Source organism: Ranitomeya imitator, chromosome 2, assembly GCF_032444005.1.
Source record: "Ranitomeya imitator isolate aRanImi1 chromosome 2, aRanImi1.pri, whole genome shotgun sequence".
NCBI lineage: Eukaryota > Metazoa > Chordata > Amphibia > Anura > Dendrobatidae > Ranitomeya > Ranitomeya imitator.
In genome coordinates, this window is record NC_091283.1 from 341,212,619 (window position 1) to 341,229,079 (window position 16,461).

At 43.8% G+C, this 16,461-nt stretch overlaps 1 protein-coding gene across 2 annotated transcripts in view; it reads left to right on the forward strand.

Moving 5' to 3' along the window:
- Positions 1 to 4,635, forward strand: part of LOC138663670 (zinc finger protein 271-like) — a 34,109-nt gene extending 29,474 nt beyond the window's left edge. Inside the window, exon 8 of one of the 2 annotated variants that reach the window (XM_069749957.1) lies at positions 938 to 4,635. In XM_069749957.1, the coding sequence (XP_069606058.1) occupies positions 938 to 2,547 (1,610 nt within the window). In that variant the 3' untranslated portion in view covers positions 2,548 to 4,635. The remainder of the gene's footprint in view (positions 1 to 937) is intronic. The other variant, XM_069749958.1, reaches the window with a different exon arrangement.
- The last annotated feature ends 11,826 nt before the right edge of the window (positions 4,636 to 16,461 follow it).

Below are 16,461 nucleotides of genomic sequence, written 5' to 3' on the forward strand. Positions count from 1 at the left end.
ACCATGATAGAGTGCAACCTTTTTTTGTATATTGTATATAGAGGGAGCTCCTCCTGGTATGCACCTATTCACACTAGTCTATATGTATGTGCCAGTAAGTTTTTTGTCGTTTGCAGAATAAATAAGGTAGTGTTTAATGACAGATGCAGACGGTGCTGGATTGGATCCCAGAGAAAATGTGACACCATTTGCAGATGGCCTAACATAACAAAATGTCAGAAAACCAGAGCAGTAGAAATCCCCATGTAATATAACTCCATTTTGGAAATTCTAACTAATCTATAAGACTAGTGACTATTTTGATTCCACAGGCAATTTCCAGAAATTAGCATGCAGTGGATGCTGGTGAGTGAAAATCGCACATGTGCCATTTATTACCCAACGCATAGTGCCCATATAGTGCCCCAGGTGCGGTAAACACACCGTAAATTAAGTGGGTTGTTGTCGTTACAGTAGTGCTAAATATATGGATGCTACGTGTGGTTTGGGCAAACTGCTAGGCTCAGAAATGAGAGAAGTTCGACTTTTCAAGAGCAGATGTTGCTGGAATGGTTTATCTGAGCCATATTGCCTACCAAGAGCCTTTGAGCCACTAATAATGTGAAAACCTCTGTTTTTCCATTGACAGATGTAGGGCCTGAATGGGGACTTAATTTTTGTGAGATGAGTAGAAGTTTTTATTGGTATTATTTTTGCCTACATAATATTGTTTGGTGGCTTTTTATTCCACATATTTGGGAGGCATAATGAACAATCAGTTCAACAGCATTCCCCACTGCTATGAGGTTTTCTCTTAGACTGTGAACTGTTATTGTGTTGGTGAATAGTACAATATTATTACATAACTTTCTATTTTTACCGATAGTTTTAGTAAAAATGTTAGAAAGTATAAAAGGATATTATCTTAAAAAATAATAATTGGTTTTATTCTTGGCAGATGACTGTACCAGGAGATCAAAGGGACAGCTGACATCTTCAATTTGTAAATTAGATGATCTTGAGGTCCCACAGGATACAATTGAAGTGAATGCCATTACTCAAGATATACCATTATCCCTTCACAGCAAAGATCTGTCGTCTTCTCCTTTGAGACAGGTCCTGTCTTCTGATTCATTACCAAATACTAAGGATAATCAAAGTCACAAAATAAGCATTAAAAAACGAATTGCTCCTAAAGCAAAGAAGCCATTTTCAAGTTCAGAATATAGAAATAGTTTTCCCCTCAAAAAATCTTTTCTTAAACATCAAAAAATTCCCACAGCGGAGAATCGATTTTCTTGTTCCAAGAGTGGGGAATATTTTAACCAAAAATCAGATCTTGTTAGTCACAAGAGAACTCACACAGAGGAGAAGCCATTTTTATGTTCAGAATGTGGGAAATATTTTACACAGAAATCAAGTGTTGTTAAGCACCGGAGAACTCACACAGGGGAGAAACCTTTTTCCTGTTCAGAATGTGAGAAATGTTTTAATCAGAAATCAGATTTGGTTAACCACCAGAGAACCCACACAGGGGAGAAGCCTTTTTCCTGTTCAGAATGTGGGAAATATTTTACACAGAAATCAAGTTTGGTTAAACACCAAAGAATTCATACAGGGAAGAAGCCTTTTTCCTGTTCAAAATGTGGAAAATGTTTTAACCGGAAATGGAATTTTGATATACACCAAAGAACTCACACAGGTGAGAAGCCATTTTTATGTTCAGAATGTGGGAAATATTTTATACAGAAATCAAGTTTTGTTAAGCACCTGAGAACTCACACGGGGGAGAAGCCCTTTTCCTGTTCAGAATGTGAGAAATGTTTTAACCAGAAATCAGATTTGGTTAACCACCAGAGAACCCACACAGGGGAGAAACCTTTTTCCTGTCCAGAATGTGGGAAATGTTTTAACCAGAAATCAGATCTTGCTAGTCACAAGAGAATTCACACACAGGAGGAGCCATTTTTATGTTCAGAATGTGGGAAATATTTTACAAAGAAATCAAGTTTTGTTAAGCACCAGAGAATTCACACAGGGGAGAAGCCCTTTTCCTGTTCAGAATGTGAGAAATGTTTTAACCAGAAATCAGATTTGGTTAACCACCAGAGAATCCACACAGGGGAAAAGCCTTTTTCCTGTTCAGAATGTGGGAAATATTTTATACAGAAATCACATTTTGTTAAGCACCAAATAATTCATACAGGGAAGAAGCCTTTTTCCTGTTCAGAATGTGGAAAATGTTTTAGCTTGAAATGGAATCTTGTTATACACCAAAGAACTCACACAGGGGAGAAGCCATATTCATGTTCAGAATGTGGGAAATGTTTTAACCAGAAATCATCTTTGGTTAAGCACCAGAGAACCCACACAGGGGAAAAGCCATTTTCCTGTTTAGAATGTGGGAAATGTTTTAACCAGGGATCAGCTTTGGTTAAGCACCAGAGAACTCACACAGGAGAGAAGCCTTTTTCCTGTTCAGAATGTGGGAAATTTTTTAAACAGAAATGGAATCTTGTTACACACCAAAGTTTTCACATAGGGGAGAGGCCTTTTTCATGTTCATAATGTGTCAAATTTTTTAATGGTAAATCATATTTTATTAAGCACCAGAGAATTCATATTGGGGAGAAGTATTTTTTCTGTTTAGAATGTGGAAAATGTTTTGTGAAGAACTCATCTCTTCTTAGTCACCAAAAAAGTCACAAAGGGTAGTAGCCTTTTTCTTGCTCTTTATGTGGGAAATGTTTTACATGGAAATCAATGTTTAATAAACAGAGAAGTCACACAGGGGAGAAGCCTTTTTCATGTCAAGAATATTGAAATGTTTTAACCATTTTTTCCCTTCTTAAAGACGTTGTACGCTACTAGGACAACCCCTCGTCATTTCTCATATTTGGTCTCATTAAAATAAAAGCACTCATACCTTCCGTGCCAGCGCCGTTCTATCGGTGTTAGCACTTGCGTTCCCAGGGCTCACATGAGGTTGTTACATCACATGAACCCTGTGCCCAATCAGCGCTGGCTTCACTGTCCCCATCTTTGGACGTATTGTACAACAACAGGAAGTCAGGGCTGCGGCTGCACTTTGACTTTTTCGTGATGTTCGATTTGTCCGAAGCTGGGGACAGTGACGCCAGCGCTGATTGGGAGCATAGTTCACATCACGTAACAACCTCACATAAGCCCCAGGAGCACAAGTATTGACACCTCTGAAATAGCATTGGCATTGGAGGTTAGATTGTGTTTTCATTTTAACAGGACCAAACATGAGGAATGAGACGGGGTTGTCCAAGTAATGGACAACCCCTTAAAACATCAAAATTCCCACAAGCCATTATCATACATAGAGTATGAAAAATAAATTTCTGGAAAATCATGTTTTGTTGACCATCAAAAATAACTCATAGTGGGAGAAACTATATATGTTATTGACAAATTGTAAAGAAATGCAAAAGCACAATAGGATCTTATCCACGTTAAAAGGTTGATAATTAAAGGTAGAACCACTCGGCTTATGAGGTTGTGTGAGACGCAACGCTTATAAGCCTGAAAAAGGATGCAGCAGCATTCATGAGACAGTACATTTAAGAAGCAGGATTGGAAGTGTTGTTTAAAAGGTGTATGCACTAAAATTAATTGATAGTGAAAAAAGCCTATCTTATCTCGCTCTCTCTTAACTCCCGAAACGTGTCTCCCTCTGAGTAAGGTGCTCCATACGGAATTGGAGATGACGTAGGCAACTTGACCTGTATCCACCTCAGGTAATGAATCAGCTGCTTGATACAGGAAAAGTAATGAACATTTTATCCTTACAGGAATATAAATATTCAATATCCACGTGTAGCAATGTTCTATCAAATCCCAAAAATTAATAAAAACGAATCAAATCCGCCGGGTAGGCAAATTATATATGGTATAAATTGTCTGACAGCGAATTTGTCAGATAATCTGGACCATATTTTACAGAAATTTGTCCCAAAGCTTCCAACATATATTAAAGACACAAAGAATATATTACAAATTTTAAAGACCATCAGATGGGAACCACATTACATTTTAGGCACATTGGACATAACATCCCTTTACATTGTAATTGTTGTGGGAAAGGTTGTGAGGTAGTTATTTATGTTTTTTAAAAAAAGGAGAAGATGACCTGATACTCTTATAACAAATAAATGTTATTACTCAAGCGATATAGTTCATTTTAACACACAATTATTTCAAATATGATGATCAGTTTTATCTACAGACATGGGGTACTGCGATGGGGACAGATTCTCACTAGGTTTCACTAATCTATATGTTGGTAGGTGAGAGGATATTACCCTCTGGCCCTACCAGGAGCCCTTTGCAGGTCTTGTCCTATGGAAATGATTCATAGATGATGTCATTTTTATTTGGTCAGGGGGTCCTTGATCATTGAATATGTTTTTAAATTATATTAATAAAAATAATGTTAATCTACAGTTTACATCAACTATCAGTGACAAATCTATTAATTTTCTGGACATTACTATATTAATAGAAAAAGGCTACATACAGTGAGTACAGAAAGTATTCAGATCCCTTTAAATTTGTCACTCTTTGTTTCAGCCATTTGGTAAATTTAAAAAAGTTAATTTTTTTCTCATTAATGTACACTCTGCACCCCATCTTGACTGAAAAAAAGACATTTTTGCAAATGTATTAAAAAAGAAAAACTGAAATATCACATGGTCTTAGGTATTTAGACCCTTTGCTCAGACACTCATTGTAACGTCCACAGGGTGTGATGATGTATAGTGGATTCACTAGACCACTGATGGTGCAGTGGTAGCTGTATAGCCGATACTCAAGAGACAGGAGAATGAGCTTCATAAAACCAAAGATATTTATGAAAAGAAGTTTAACAAAAGGGAAAAGGTGCCTGAGGTGAGGACCCTCTGGATTACAACACTGTACTACGTAGTGGAGCACCGGGCAAGGTATACCCCTATACAGAGATTCCACGTCACAACACCAGGAGGCCTAAGTGCCGCGAATCCCGGAGCCAAGGTTCTACCCGTACAGACGAGACTGTGAAATACTGGCTCTGTCGGTGGAGAGAATCCCAGAAGTTCCGTGTAATCCTGGAAAGACTTATCCAGCCGATAGTGGTATCTGGATAGTGCCCAGAGGAATCCAGGATACGGAACTGCCAGCAGAGGATTCTGTGGAGACAGAGGAATTAGTATAATGCAGAGAAACAGTCTTTAAATAGTAGAGCACAGCAGAGTGTGGCCTGAGCAGCAGGCAACGATCCTACAGAATGAACACGTTGCCCAGGCACCTCCCTTAAGGGGAGGATGCATTTTATACACAGAGCATCACAACACAGACAGCCCTAATAGATTACAGGTGCCCTGCTGCTTTAAGCATGTGCAGGAAGCGGGGCAAGCATTTCCATGCCAAGGGGATGCAGGTTCCTAGCAGAGAAAATAGCCGCCGATTGTCTGGAGTAGTGATAAGCAAATATTTTAATGTTAGATTTGGATTACGTACGCCGAATTTGCAATATTAGCCTATTAATTTGTCGAATATTTGCGGAGATTATAGAATTAATTATATTATATTATAAAAAGTTGCAGCGGCGCTTAGTATAAAAGATCTCGTATTGCTGCAACCACCACTTTTTTGTCAGGAAAAAGATATAGTTCAAAATAAATTTGCGCACAACGAGATCAGAATTTTTATATTTAATAAAGAAACTTATATGGGACTAAAAAGAGGTAAACAAATATATATATATATATAGAAAATCTAAGTGGAAATTGCACTTTGCCCGTAAGATAGCCTAATAACTGTAATAGGTAATACCCGAAGGTATACAAATAAAACTCAGTAAGTTCAATACGGTGAAGGAGAGTGTACACAAATAAATGGTTTGCACAATATGACCCAATATGCCCAAAGCTACAGCCAACTAAAGCTATTTGATTTTGATTAAATACCTGTAATACCAATACCTGCAACATAAAATGATACGTGTCACCATACAGAAAAACAATGATGATAGTACTTAGGGTAAAAGTAACTCGGAAATCACAATCTGGATGAAACAAGTAGGTGATCCGTGTTTAGGTATAAATATTCCCACAGTCTGGTGGAGAACTCAAACTGTCCTTAGCCAAACATGCATGCAAAGAGAAAAAAGTTTCAAAAATAATAAAAGAAGAAGCAGCCCCCGGCCGGTGGCAAAGCTTCAATGGGGGAGGTAGTGCAGCGTGCTGCAGACAGATTAAGCCGGGTCGGAAATCTACTGCGTGTGCGCCACCTGTTACCTTAGTCAGAGCTCTGGTTGTGAGTAGAAGAATAATGCTCCTTCCTCGTTGTTACCACTGGTGTAGATGTCCGACGTCCTGTGTTGCTTGAAGAATCCCGGCTACTGGCTGTAGTCACTGCTTCCTCGCAACACCCTGGTGGAGTGGGAGTTAATGTTTAAAGAATTCTCAAAAAAGGCAGTGAGCTTTATTATCGAAAAAACGCGAAAACAGCTTATGGATAGTAAGCAAAGAATAGCTACTCTCTTTGACACTATAAAACCGTATAAGAACCACCCTGACATTATTAAAGGGAACCTGTCACCCCGTTTTTTCAGATTGAGATAAAAATACTGTTAAATAGGGCCTGCGCTGTGCATTACAATAGTGTATGTAGTGTACCCTGATTCCCCACCTATGCTGCGAAATACATTACCAAAGTCGCCGTTTTCGCCTGTCAATCAGGCTGGTCAGGTCGGGTGGGCGTGGTGACATCGCTCTTTTCTTCCCCAGCTTTCCGTTGGTGGCGTAGTGGTGTGCGCATGTCCAAGTGACGAATCCACTGTGCGCACGTGAAGAAACAGTGCGCGATCTGCGCTATTACCCGTCATCGGTGGGGGCGGCCATCTTCCTGGGGCCGCGCGTGCGCAGATGGAGTGCTCTGCTGCACGGGGCTTCAGGAAAATGGCCGCGGGATACCGCGCGTGCGCAGATGGAGATCGCGGCGGCCATTTTCCCAAAGCCGAGTTTGCATCTCGGCTTCAGGAAAATGGCCGCCGCGATCTCCATCTGCGCACGCGCGGCATCCCGCGGCCATTTTCCTGAAGCCCCGTGCAGCAGAGCACTCCATCTGTCGCTCTTATTCATTCTCGACTGGACTACTGCAACTCTCTTCTGATCGGTCTCCCTCTTTCCAAACTTTCTCCTCTCCAATCCATCTTGAATGCTGCAGCCAGAGTCATATTTCTGTCCAGCCGCTTCACCGATGCCTCCATCTTGTGCCAGTCATTACACTGGCTACCCATTCTCTACATGGTCCAGTATAAACTCATCTCTCTCACCCACAAAGCTCTCCATAGTTCTGCACCGCCTTATATCTCCTCTCTCATCTCCGTCTATCGCCCTACATGTGCCCTCCGTTCTACAAATGACCTAAGACTAACATCCCCCGTAATCTGAGCCACGCACCTCCGTCTCCAAGCATTCAAATGAACGTTACAGTAAGAGGAGGTGGGTGAGGGATCGATGTAGGGCCCCTTTACTGGGAGCAAAAGTAGAGGTTTGTCCTGCAAGTCTTGGGGATTCCAAGACTTGTGGAGCAGCTCCTGTCCCCACAGCCACCAGAGTCACCCATTGCCCAGTCAGGGAGTTGTGACACCCTTGGCTGTTGTGAATTCTGCTTTTGGGCTCCCTCCGGTGGTTGTAGGTGGTAATGCAGTTGTCCCAGGGCTGCAGTCATGGTCAGGTGTTTCTGCTGATTGCAATTCTGACTGGGGTATTTAGGTTTGCAGGATTCATTAGTCCTTGCCAGTTGTCAATGGTTCTTGGGAGGTGTTGGACCTCTGTCTGGTTTCTCCTGCTTAGCTGCCAATTCAGCAAAGATAAGTGTCTGTTTTTTTTCTATGGCACACATGCTATGTGCTGGATTTTTGATTGTATTTCTGCTCTGTGTGTAGGATTCTCTGGAGTTGCAGATATACGTTCCACGTCTTTAGTTAGATGGAGGAATTTTTTGTATAATCTGCTGTGGATATTTTTGGAAGGGTTTTATTACTGACCGCACAGAACTCTGTCCTATCCTTTCCTATTTTAGCTAGAGTGGCCTCTTTTGCTAAATCCTGTTTTCTGCCTACGTGTGTCTTTCCTCTCCTACTCACAGTCAATATTCGTGGGGGGCTGCCTATCCTTTGGGGTTCTGCTCTGAGGCAAGATAGTATTCCTATTTCCATCTATAGGGGTATTTAGTTCTCCGGCTGTGACGCGGTGTCTAGGGTTTGTTAGGCACACCCCAAGGCTACTTCTAGTTGCGGTGTCAGATCAGGATTTGCGGTCAGTACAGTTACCACCTACTCCAGTGAAAGTTATTCATGCGGCTCCAAGGTCACCGGATCATAACACTTGGCCATGCTTACTCATTCAAGTGGTCTGTGGTGAAATGCATCCTAGCAGACAGTGATTTTGTCAAGGAATGGGTGATGTCTGCTACATGCTGGTGTAGCGCAGGCACAGCTTTCTTAGAAAAGTAATGGTGAGTGAGTAATTGATACTGGGGGACTGCAATGGCCATGAGCTTTCGGAAACCATTGGTATCCATCAGGTGAACAAGGCAGCATTTCCATGGCCAACAAATTGGAGATGGTGGAGTTAAACCTCTTAGCTTTGTCATGCATAGGAGGAAACAATCTTGTACGTGATCACATCTGCGGAACTGTGGGCTGGCTGCAGTGCTGTGAGAGGGCTGAGTATGGTGAACTGGACAAACTACTGGACCATGAGAGAGGTGCAGGTGGAAATGCTACTGTTGATTGAGAAACTTGTGGTGTGATCTTTCTCTGAGATTGGTCAAAAAGAGCAGGCAGGTCCACTTGCGTTACAGCTGAAGGCAGCCTCTCAGTCAGCATGACTCGAGCGGGTAAAGAACCCGAGGTTCTGCGGTCAAAGACCTTCATCTCAATAGTTGACACGGTAACAAAGGAGGAGAAAGAAGCAGCAGATGTGATTGATGGGGCGGAAGATGGTGGTTGATGCCCGCTGGTCCACATTTTTGCGCAGTGGGATTCCCACACTAAAGCATGTTGATTGCGCATGTGAAGGTTCATTCATGTAGTAGTCAAATTATTGCACTTTTTACATCGACTCAGTTTTTTTTTGCAAAGTTGGCAGATTACGTGAGTTGGTTCACCCTTTGCAGTGTAAAAACAAAGGCCCAGGCTAGGCAACCCTTGCCAGAACCACGGACAATGCTGGTCAGAGGCACAATTGTGGTTGTGGATGCATCGCTCGTCGTGGCTGCATCACTGTGTCTGCGACGGATGGTGCAAAGTAAACTCCTCATGCTGTACAGTCCAAAAATAACTATGTGACTCAGTACTACACCGAGTCACATAGTTATTTTTGGACTCTACAGTCTTGGACTGTACAGCACTTGTTTGAACCCGTGACATACCCTTATTATAGGGATTAATGGACTATCTGATTATCAAATGTGCTGCTAACGATATATAAAATTATTTTTTCATTGGATTTGGGAATATTTATTGTTTTAGAGCACAGATTATACTATCTCTCTTTTTGTCCATTGTTCTTGCTCCTTTCTTTAACTAGCTATATGTGTGTCTAGTGACCCTGATATATCAATAGCTACCCCTCTTCTTATTTTGGCAGCATCTACATATTTCCTTATAGAGAGAGGAACAGATTACAATCATCTGCTTGTTAGACAGTTCTTTTTTCTTTCCCTGGGAAATATATGTCTGCAGATCCATCAGCTAGAGGCAGAGCTAGTTACACAGCAATAGTTTTTTCATTTAGTATAGAACAATTCATCTAGATTTTCTTCAACTGTATAAACCACAAATAGTGAATACAGCCTAAATCTTCTTAACCCTATCTTTTCACCCTCTGTGCATTCTTTTCACTCCCCTGTCATTGACAGAGGCATTTAGGGCAGACAGGGTGAGCCGCCGATGAGTGGGGGCACCAGTGCGCACGGTATAGGGTGCCAACCTCCGCTGTCAGGCAGAGTGAGAGAGGCTGTATACAGGGTCAGGCATCTCTCCCCAGGTGTTTTTCACTTTTACTTTGTGTATTGGTGTTGGTGTTATAATCACTTTTCTGTAATTACATTTTAAAATATCTAATAAAAATTTGACATTTTAATATTTTATTATTAGAGTTTTGTGGTGACTTTATACAAAAAATACTTCTAATAGTTCATCCTGTTGTAGACTGTGAGAAATTATAAGATTACAAGATTACTACAAACGACGGACCTGGCCCCCTAATCCTGTCTACAAATTGTTTGCACCTTTTCTAGGCTTTAGAGATGTTCATCTGAACTTCCCTCCAAAGAGTTCTCAAACGCTGTACCATGCATTCGGCTCCAGGACAATCTGAATCCATGAGGGAAAATTCCCCAAAACATGGGTCAAATCCATAGCTGACCTGAAAGGGAAACTTTGCAGTGGACTGACTCACATGAGAGTTGAACACAAGTTCTGCCATGGGCAATACCTCAAACAAGTCCTCCTATCTGGAAGAGGCCAGGCATCTTAAAATTTGCTTCAAGGATTGGTTCATGCATTCAGTCTGTCCATTAGACTCCAGGTGATAGGCAGAGGAGAAAGACAGCGTAATCCCCAGCTTCTTACAAAAAGCCCTCCAAAACCTGGCCACAAACTGCACACGTCTGTCCTACATCACATTCACAGGCACTCCATTCAACCAAACAACATGCTGTATAAAAAAGCGGGCCAAGGTTTCAGCAGACGGTAATGCGGGTAGAGGTACAAAGTGGGCTTGTTCGGAGAACCTATCCACGACCACCCATACCCCTGAGTTGCCCCTGGAAGGAGGAAGATTTGTGATAAAGTCCATGGACAAATGTGTCCATGGCCTATCCGGAATTGGCAAAGGCACCAATTCCCCGGCCAGGTATGAGAACATTTGAAATGGGTGCACACCCCACATGCAGTCACAAACTCTTTAACATCTGATACCATAGAGGGCCACCAGAAAAATCTAGCAACAAATCCCACGCGTAGCTGCAATCCCAGGATGGACACTTAACACAGAATCGTGAAACTCCTGCTGGAGTCTGAGACGAAACCATTCCGGTACAAACAATTAACCTGGAGGTTTATTACCAGGAGCCCGGGTTTGGGCCTCCAAAATCTCTTTCTGCAAATCGGATGAGATTTCAGCCACCACTACTCCTGGCTGAAAAATGAAGGAGGGAGGTTCTGAGGAGACACAGAATCAAAGCTTCTGGATAAAGCGTCAGCCTTAATATTTTTAGATCCTGGGCAGAATGTGATGGTAAATTAAAATGGAGAAAAAAAAGTACCCACCGAGCCTGTCTGGGGGTCAACCTCTTGGCAGACTCGATATTGGCCAAATTTTTATGATCAGTGATAACTGTAATGATATGGATGGCCCCCTCCAAGAAATGCCTCCATTCTCCAAAAGCCAACTTAACCGCCAACAATTCCCTATTGCCGACTTCATAATTTCTCTCAGCTGGAGAGAATTTTTTAGAAAAGAAGACGCACGGCTTCAGATTAGTGAGTGTGGAAGGACCCTGAGACAAAACTGCCCCCACATCAGAAGCGTCAACCTCCACAACAAAGGGTCTTGACGGATCGGGTTGTACCAACACAGGAGATGAAATAAAACATGTTTTTTAGTGTCATGAAAGAATTTTTTGCAGCTACGGACCAATTTTTCACATCAGCCCCCTTGAGGGTGAGTTCGTTCAAAGGCTTTACCACCTGTGAAAAACCCTTAATGAACTTCCTATAAAAGTTAGCAAAGCCTAAAAATCACTGCAACCCCTTCAAGTCATGAGGCTGCACTGAACCATTAATGGCCTGGACCTTTTTAGGATCCATGCAAAATCGCTGCCCTGACAAAATTGAAACCAGAAAAGACAGTTCTTGCACAAAAAATGAACATTTTTCCAGTTTTTTCATATAAATGATTCTCCAGGAGTCTCTTAAGAACCATGTGCAGATGGTGCAAGTGGGTTTGACTGTCCACTAAGTACACTAAAGTGTCATCCAGGTAGATGACCACATAACGCCCAATTCGGTATGAGAAAATAACATTAATGAAATTTTGAAAAACAGCAGGAGTTTTAGTGGGACCAAAGGGCATAACTAAGTTTTCACACAGCCCTTCAGTCGTCTGGAACTCCATTTTCCATTCATCCACTTCCCGGACCCTTAAGGTTATAAGCCCCTCGTAAATCGAACTTAGAGAACCATTTGGCCCCTGTGAGTTGGTTACATAAATCGGGGATCGGGGGAAGAGGGTACGTGTTTTTTTTTTTTACCATAATCTTGTTCAGTTCCCGAAAGTCGAGGCACGGCCTCAAAAAACCATCTTTTTTTATTTTACAAAAAAGAACCCCGCTGCCACGGGTGAAACAGAAGGCCAAATATGCCCCTTGCTGAGACTTTCTGCTATGTACTCCTTCATGACTTGATGCTCAGGCCTGGACAAATTAAACAGGCGAGCGTTGGGTAACTTGGCTCCCGGGACTAAATCAATGGCACAATCGAAAGGTCTGTGTGGTGGAAGCTCCTCAGCCTAGCTTTCAGAAAACAACTCTTCAAAGTCCTTCAGGTATTCTGGAATACCCTCCAGACCAACAGAGATACAGATTTTAAAGGGGTGACAAGAGGTACAAGGTTACAACATATATTGTTAGCCTTACAACCCCACTGAGTGATCTCCCCCATCACCCAATCAATGATAGGATTATGGCGTTGAAGCCAAGGCATTCCTAGTACCAGTCCAGCAGGCAAATTATCTAGAACAAAACAACTTAATTTTTCCACGAGTAGAACCCACTTTCAGAGAAAAATCTTCAGCCATGAAACAAATTCCGTCCCATGTGAGAGGAGATGAGTCAATAGCCACAATTTTAACAGGATCCTTAAGCTTGACTGTCCTTATCTTATTAAGAGTCACCACCCGGGCATCGATCAGGTTAATGGTAGAATCCCAGTCAACAAAGGCGGTGGTCATGACAGGACTGCCAGCACGTTCCAATTCCATCTGAAGCTACATTTTAGCAAGTGAGGAAAAATTTACCTGGTAGTCTGGGTAACCTCCTCGATCATTACCCAAAGTTAGGTGTTTCCCAATGGCTTAGCAGAAGAAGGACAAGAGGGACAGTCCCTTTTCCAATTTCCAGAGGCTCCACAGTAAAAGCATAGTTGGTTTCCCTGCTGTGTCTTCTCTCTCTTTCCATCATCAAAATAGCCCTAACCTCCATAGGCTCAGGGACGGATGCAGTGTCACACAGGTTGAAGTATAATGAGATCTCCTGCTGCATCACTCCTCTAGCACGGAGCCTCCGGTCCATACAGACTGCCTGCATCATGGCGTCTTCCAGGGTATCAGGGGGAGAGTGTAATGCCAGAGTGTCCTGTAAATGGTCGGACAGGCCCCTGCGGGACAACCCCCTCGGGGCAATGTCGTTCCAGGATTATTCAGCGGCCCAGCATTTAAACTCTGAGCAGAACCATTCGGCTGAGTGCCTCTCCTGTGTCACACTCATCACTTTATCCTCTGCCAGACGCACTCTATCAGGCTCTTCATAAATGTGCCCCAAAGAACAGATTCACCGACATATGTTCAGAAGCAGAGGGAGAACGAGAAAGCCCATGCTTGTAGAGCCCCCCTTAACAAGGACATAACGACCCCCACCCTCTGCCTTTCATTACCAGAAGCTCGGGGATGTAACTAAACAAACAACTTGCATCCCTCTTTAAAAACCCTAAAAAATTTTTTTATCCCCGGAAAAATGGTCGGGTAACTTTACCGGTGGTTCGGGTCCACTAGGGATACATCAGTGGGGCCCCCATCCTGAGTCCCCAGCAAAACAGGAACCTGTAAAGTGCCAGCCACATCTCTCTGCACCTGTTGGTGCTAGTGAACCAGGGTTTGCTGCTCCATGGACATCTTCTGCATAAGTTGGGAGAGCTCATTAACCTGCTCCGTGAGAGCCCATACCGGATCCATAATAAACTCCCACCTAACCACCTGAAAGAGACTGTATGGTCAGTTATAATGTCAAGGCTCCCGGGTGTAACTACTGCCAGGATGCTACTCGCTGCAGTATGGGAGTCCAGAGCAGAACAGCGGAGAACTCACCGGGTAACAAGCAGGACCTGAAACATGTGACCGAGGGGGGGGGGGGTGGCCAGGGGTGGGGCCAGGTGCCGGGGTGCAAAGGAGGCAAACGCCGCCAGAGTGTAATCAAACGTGCCGAGGTCAATAACCAGGGGATAAGCGAGGTACCAGAGGGTGAGACAAAAGGATAGTCAGGTGGAAGCCAGAGGTCAGAAAGCCGAGTAAGCAAATAGATAGAAACACAAAGCAGGGAAGCCGAGAGGATCAAACAGACCAGATAAAGCACGGAAAGCAAACAAACAACACAGTATGCACATGCACACCAAGGGGTCAGGCACACAGACAAAGCGAAAGTATAACTGACAGAGAATCCAAGTCCAGCGTGGGTTTAAATATCCCTCCCAGAGCCAAAAGGAGGCCACAATTAACCCCGAGGGGGCAGGACCTTAACGCTGTCCAAACCATGACACTTACTAACTGAATTCAAGGCGCAGAGAGACAAACCACACAGTAGCTGAATGTACGTCTGGCAGGGGTATGGGACTTACAGTTAAGCCACTGTACCATATTGGATGACATAGCATTCAGTAACTACATATCAGACACACAGAGGAGGAAACATGACATCAGGATGGTCCTTCAGCTGCTCAGTCAGGACATGCAGCCTCTGTGCAGGTCCTGATACCTTCCTCCTGATCAGCATCAATCAGTTAGATCAGTGTGGGGCTGAAGCAGAGATAGCAGTTCTCTAACTGATCAGGAAGGACAGTTTCAGAGTTCTCCTCCGTCACAGGAAGCAGCCTCCAGTCTATAAGACGCAATCACGTATTATCAAGATCTTTCTTGCTAAAAGTGTGTCATTTAGTACCGTCACACTAAGTGACGCTGCAGCGATACCGACAACGATGTCGATCGCAGCAGCGTCGGTTTGGTCGCTGGAGAGCTGTCACACAGACAGCTCTCCAGCGACCAACGATCCCGAGGTCCCCGGTAAACAGGGTAAACATCGGGTTACTAAGCGCAGGGCCGCGCTTAGTAACCCGATGTTTACCCTGGATACCAGCGTAAACGTTAAAAAAACAAACACTACATACTTACCTTCAGCTGTCTGTCCCCGGCGCTCTGCTTTCCTCTGCACTGTCAGCGCCGGTCAGCCGGAAAGCAGAGCAGTGACGTCACCGCTGTGCTTTCCGGCTGGCTGGCGCTGACACAGGATGCAGGAGGAGTGCAGAGAAGCAGAGCGCCGGGGACAGACAGCTGAAGGTAAGTATGTAGTGTTTGTTTTTTTAACGTTTACGCTGGTAACCAGGGTAAACATCGGGTTACTAAGCGCGGCCCTGCGCTTAGTAACCCGATGTTTACCCTGGTTACCAGTGAAGACATCGCTGGATCGGTGTCACCCACGCCGATCCAGCGATGTCAGCGGGAAGTCCAGCGACAAAATAAAGTTCTGGACTTTCCTCAGCGACCAACGATCTCCCAGCAGGGGCCTGATCGTTGGTCGCTGTCACACATAACGATTTCCTTAACGATATCGTTGCTACATCAACAAAAAGCAACGATATCGTTAACGATATCGTTATGTGTGACGGTACCTTTATTGTTAGGGCTCGAGTTCCCACCTCTGCACAGGGGGAATCTCGAGCCATCTCTGCTGCGGTCTCCCATTCTTCTCCAGCCGCAGTGGAGCCTGGTCAGCGGAGACGTCGGTCCCAGTGCCTAGCTCAGGCAGATACTTTGCGTCTGGCTACTGCTGTTCTTCCAGGCTGTGCCATTATAGCTAGTACTGGTCAGCGGCGAGGACTCGCTTCTTCTCCCTTCTGAGCATGCCCAAAGGAAGACCTCTCAGTGGAGGGCAGGGGTCGCACGCTCAGGTCCTGAAGCAACTCCCATTGGTCCTCAAGGAAGGTCCTGAAATTGCTGCAACTATAAAAGGTTTGCATGGCCGCATGGCCATGCATTAGTATCAATCTTTGTTATGAGCTTTGCACCAGTGTGGTCATGTATGCTTGTGGTCAGGGCTCGGCTGAAATAAGCCACTAGAATACCGGCACCTCCGGTGAGGAATTGTTTATGTGCTTCTCTGACTGCTATCAGCTCAGCAGTTAGCTGTGTACTCCTGTGAGCTTAACAGGACACAGTGCTTTTCTATTACGGTGACTCTGTGAAGTAACAGAGCTCGCTTATACCGCCATATAGTGCCATTTGCTAGCAGCAGGTTCTCCTCCTGCACGGTGGACCCCAGGCTGCGAACGCACCAATAATAACATCTATATTTACTCGTTGGGTTCTGCCAGCCCTAACACTTATAGTCCAAAAAAACACAGTAAGTTCTAAAGTA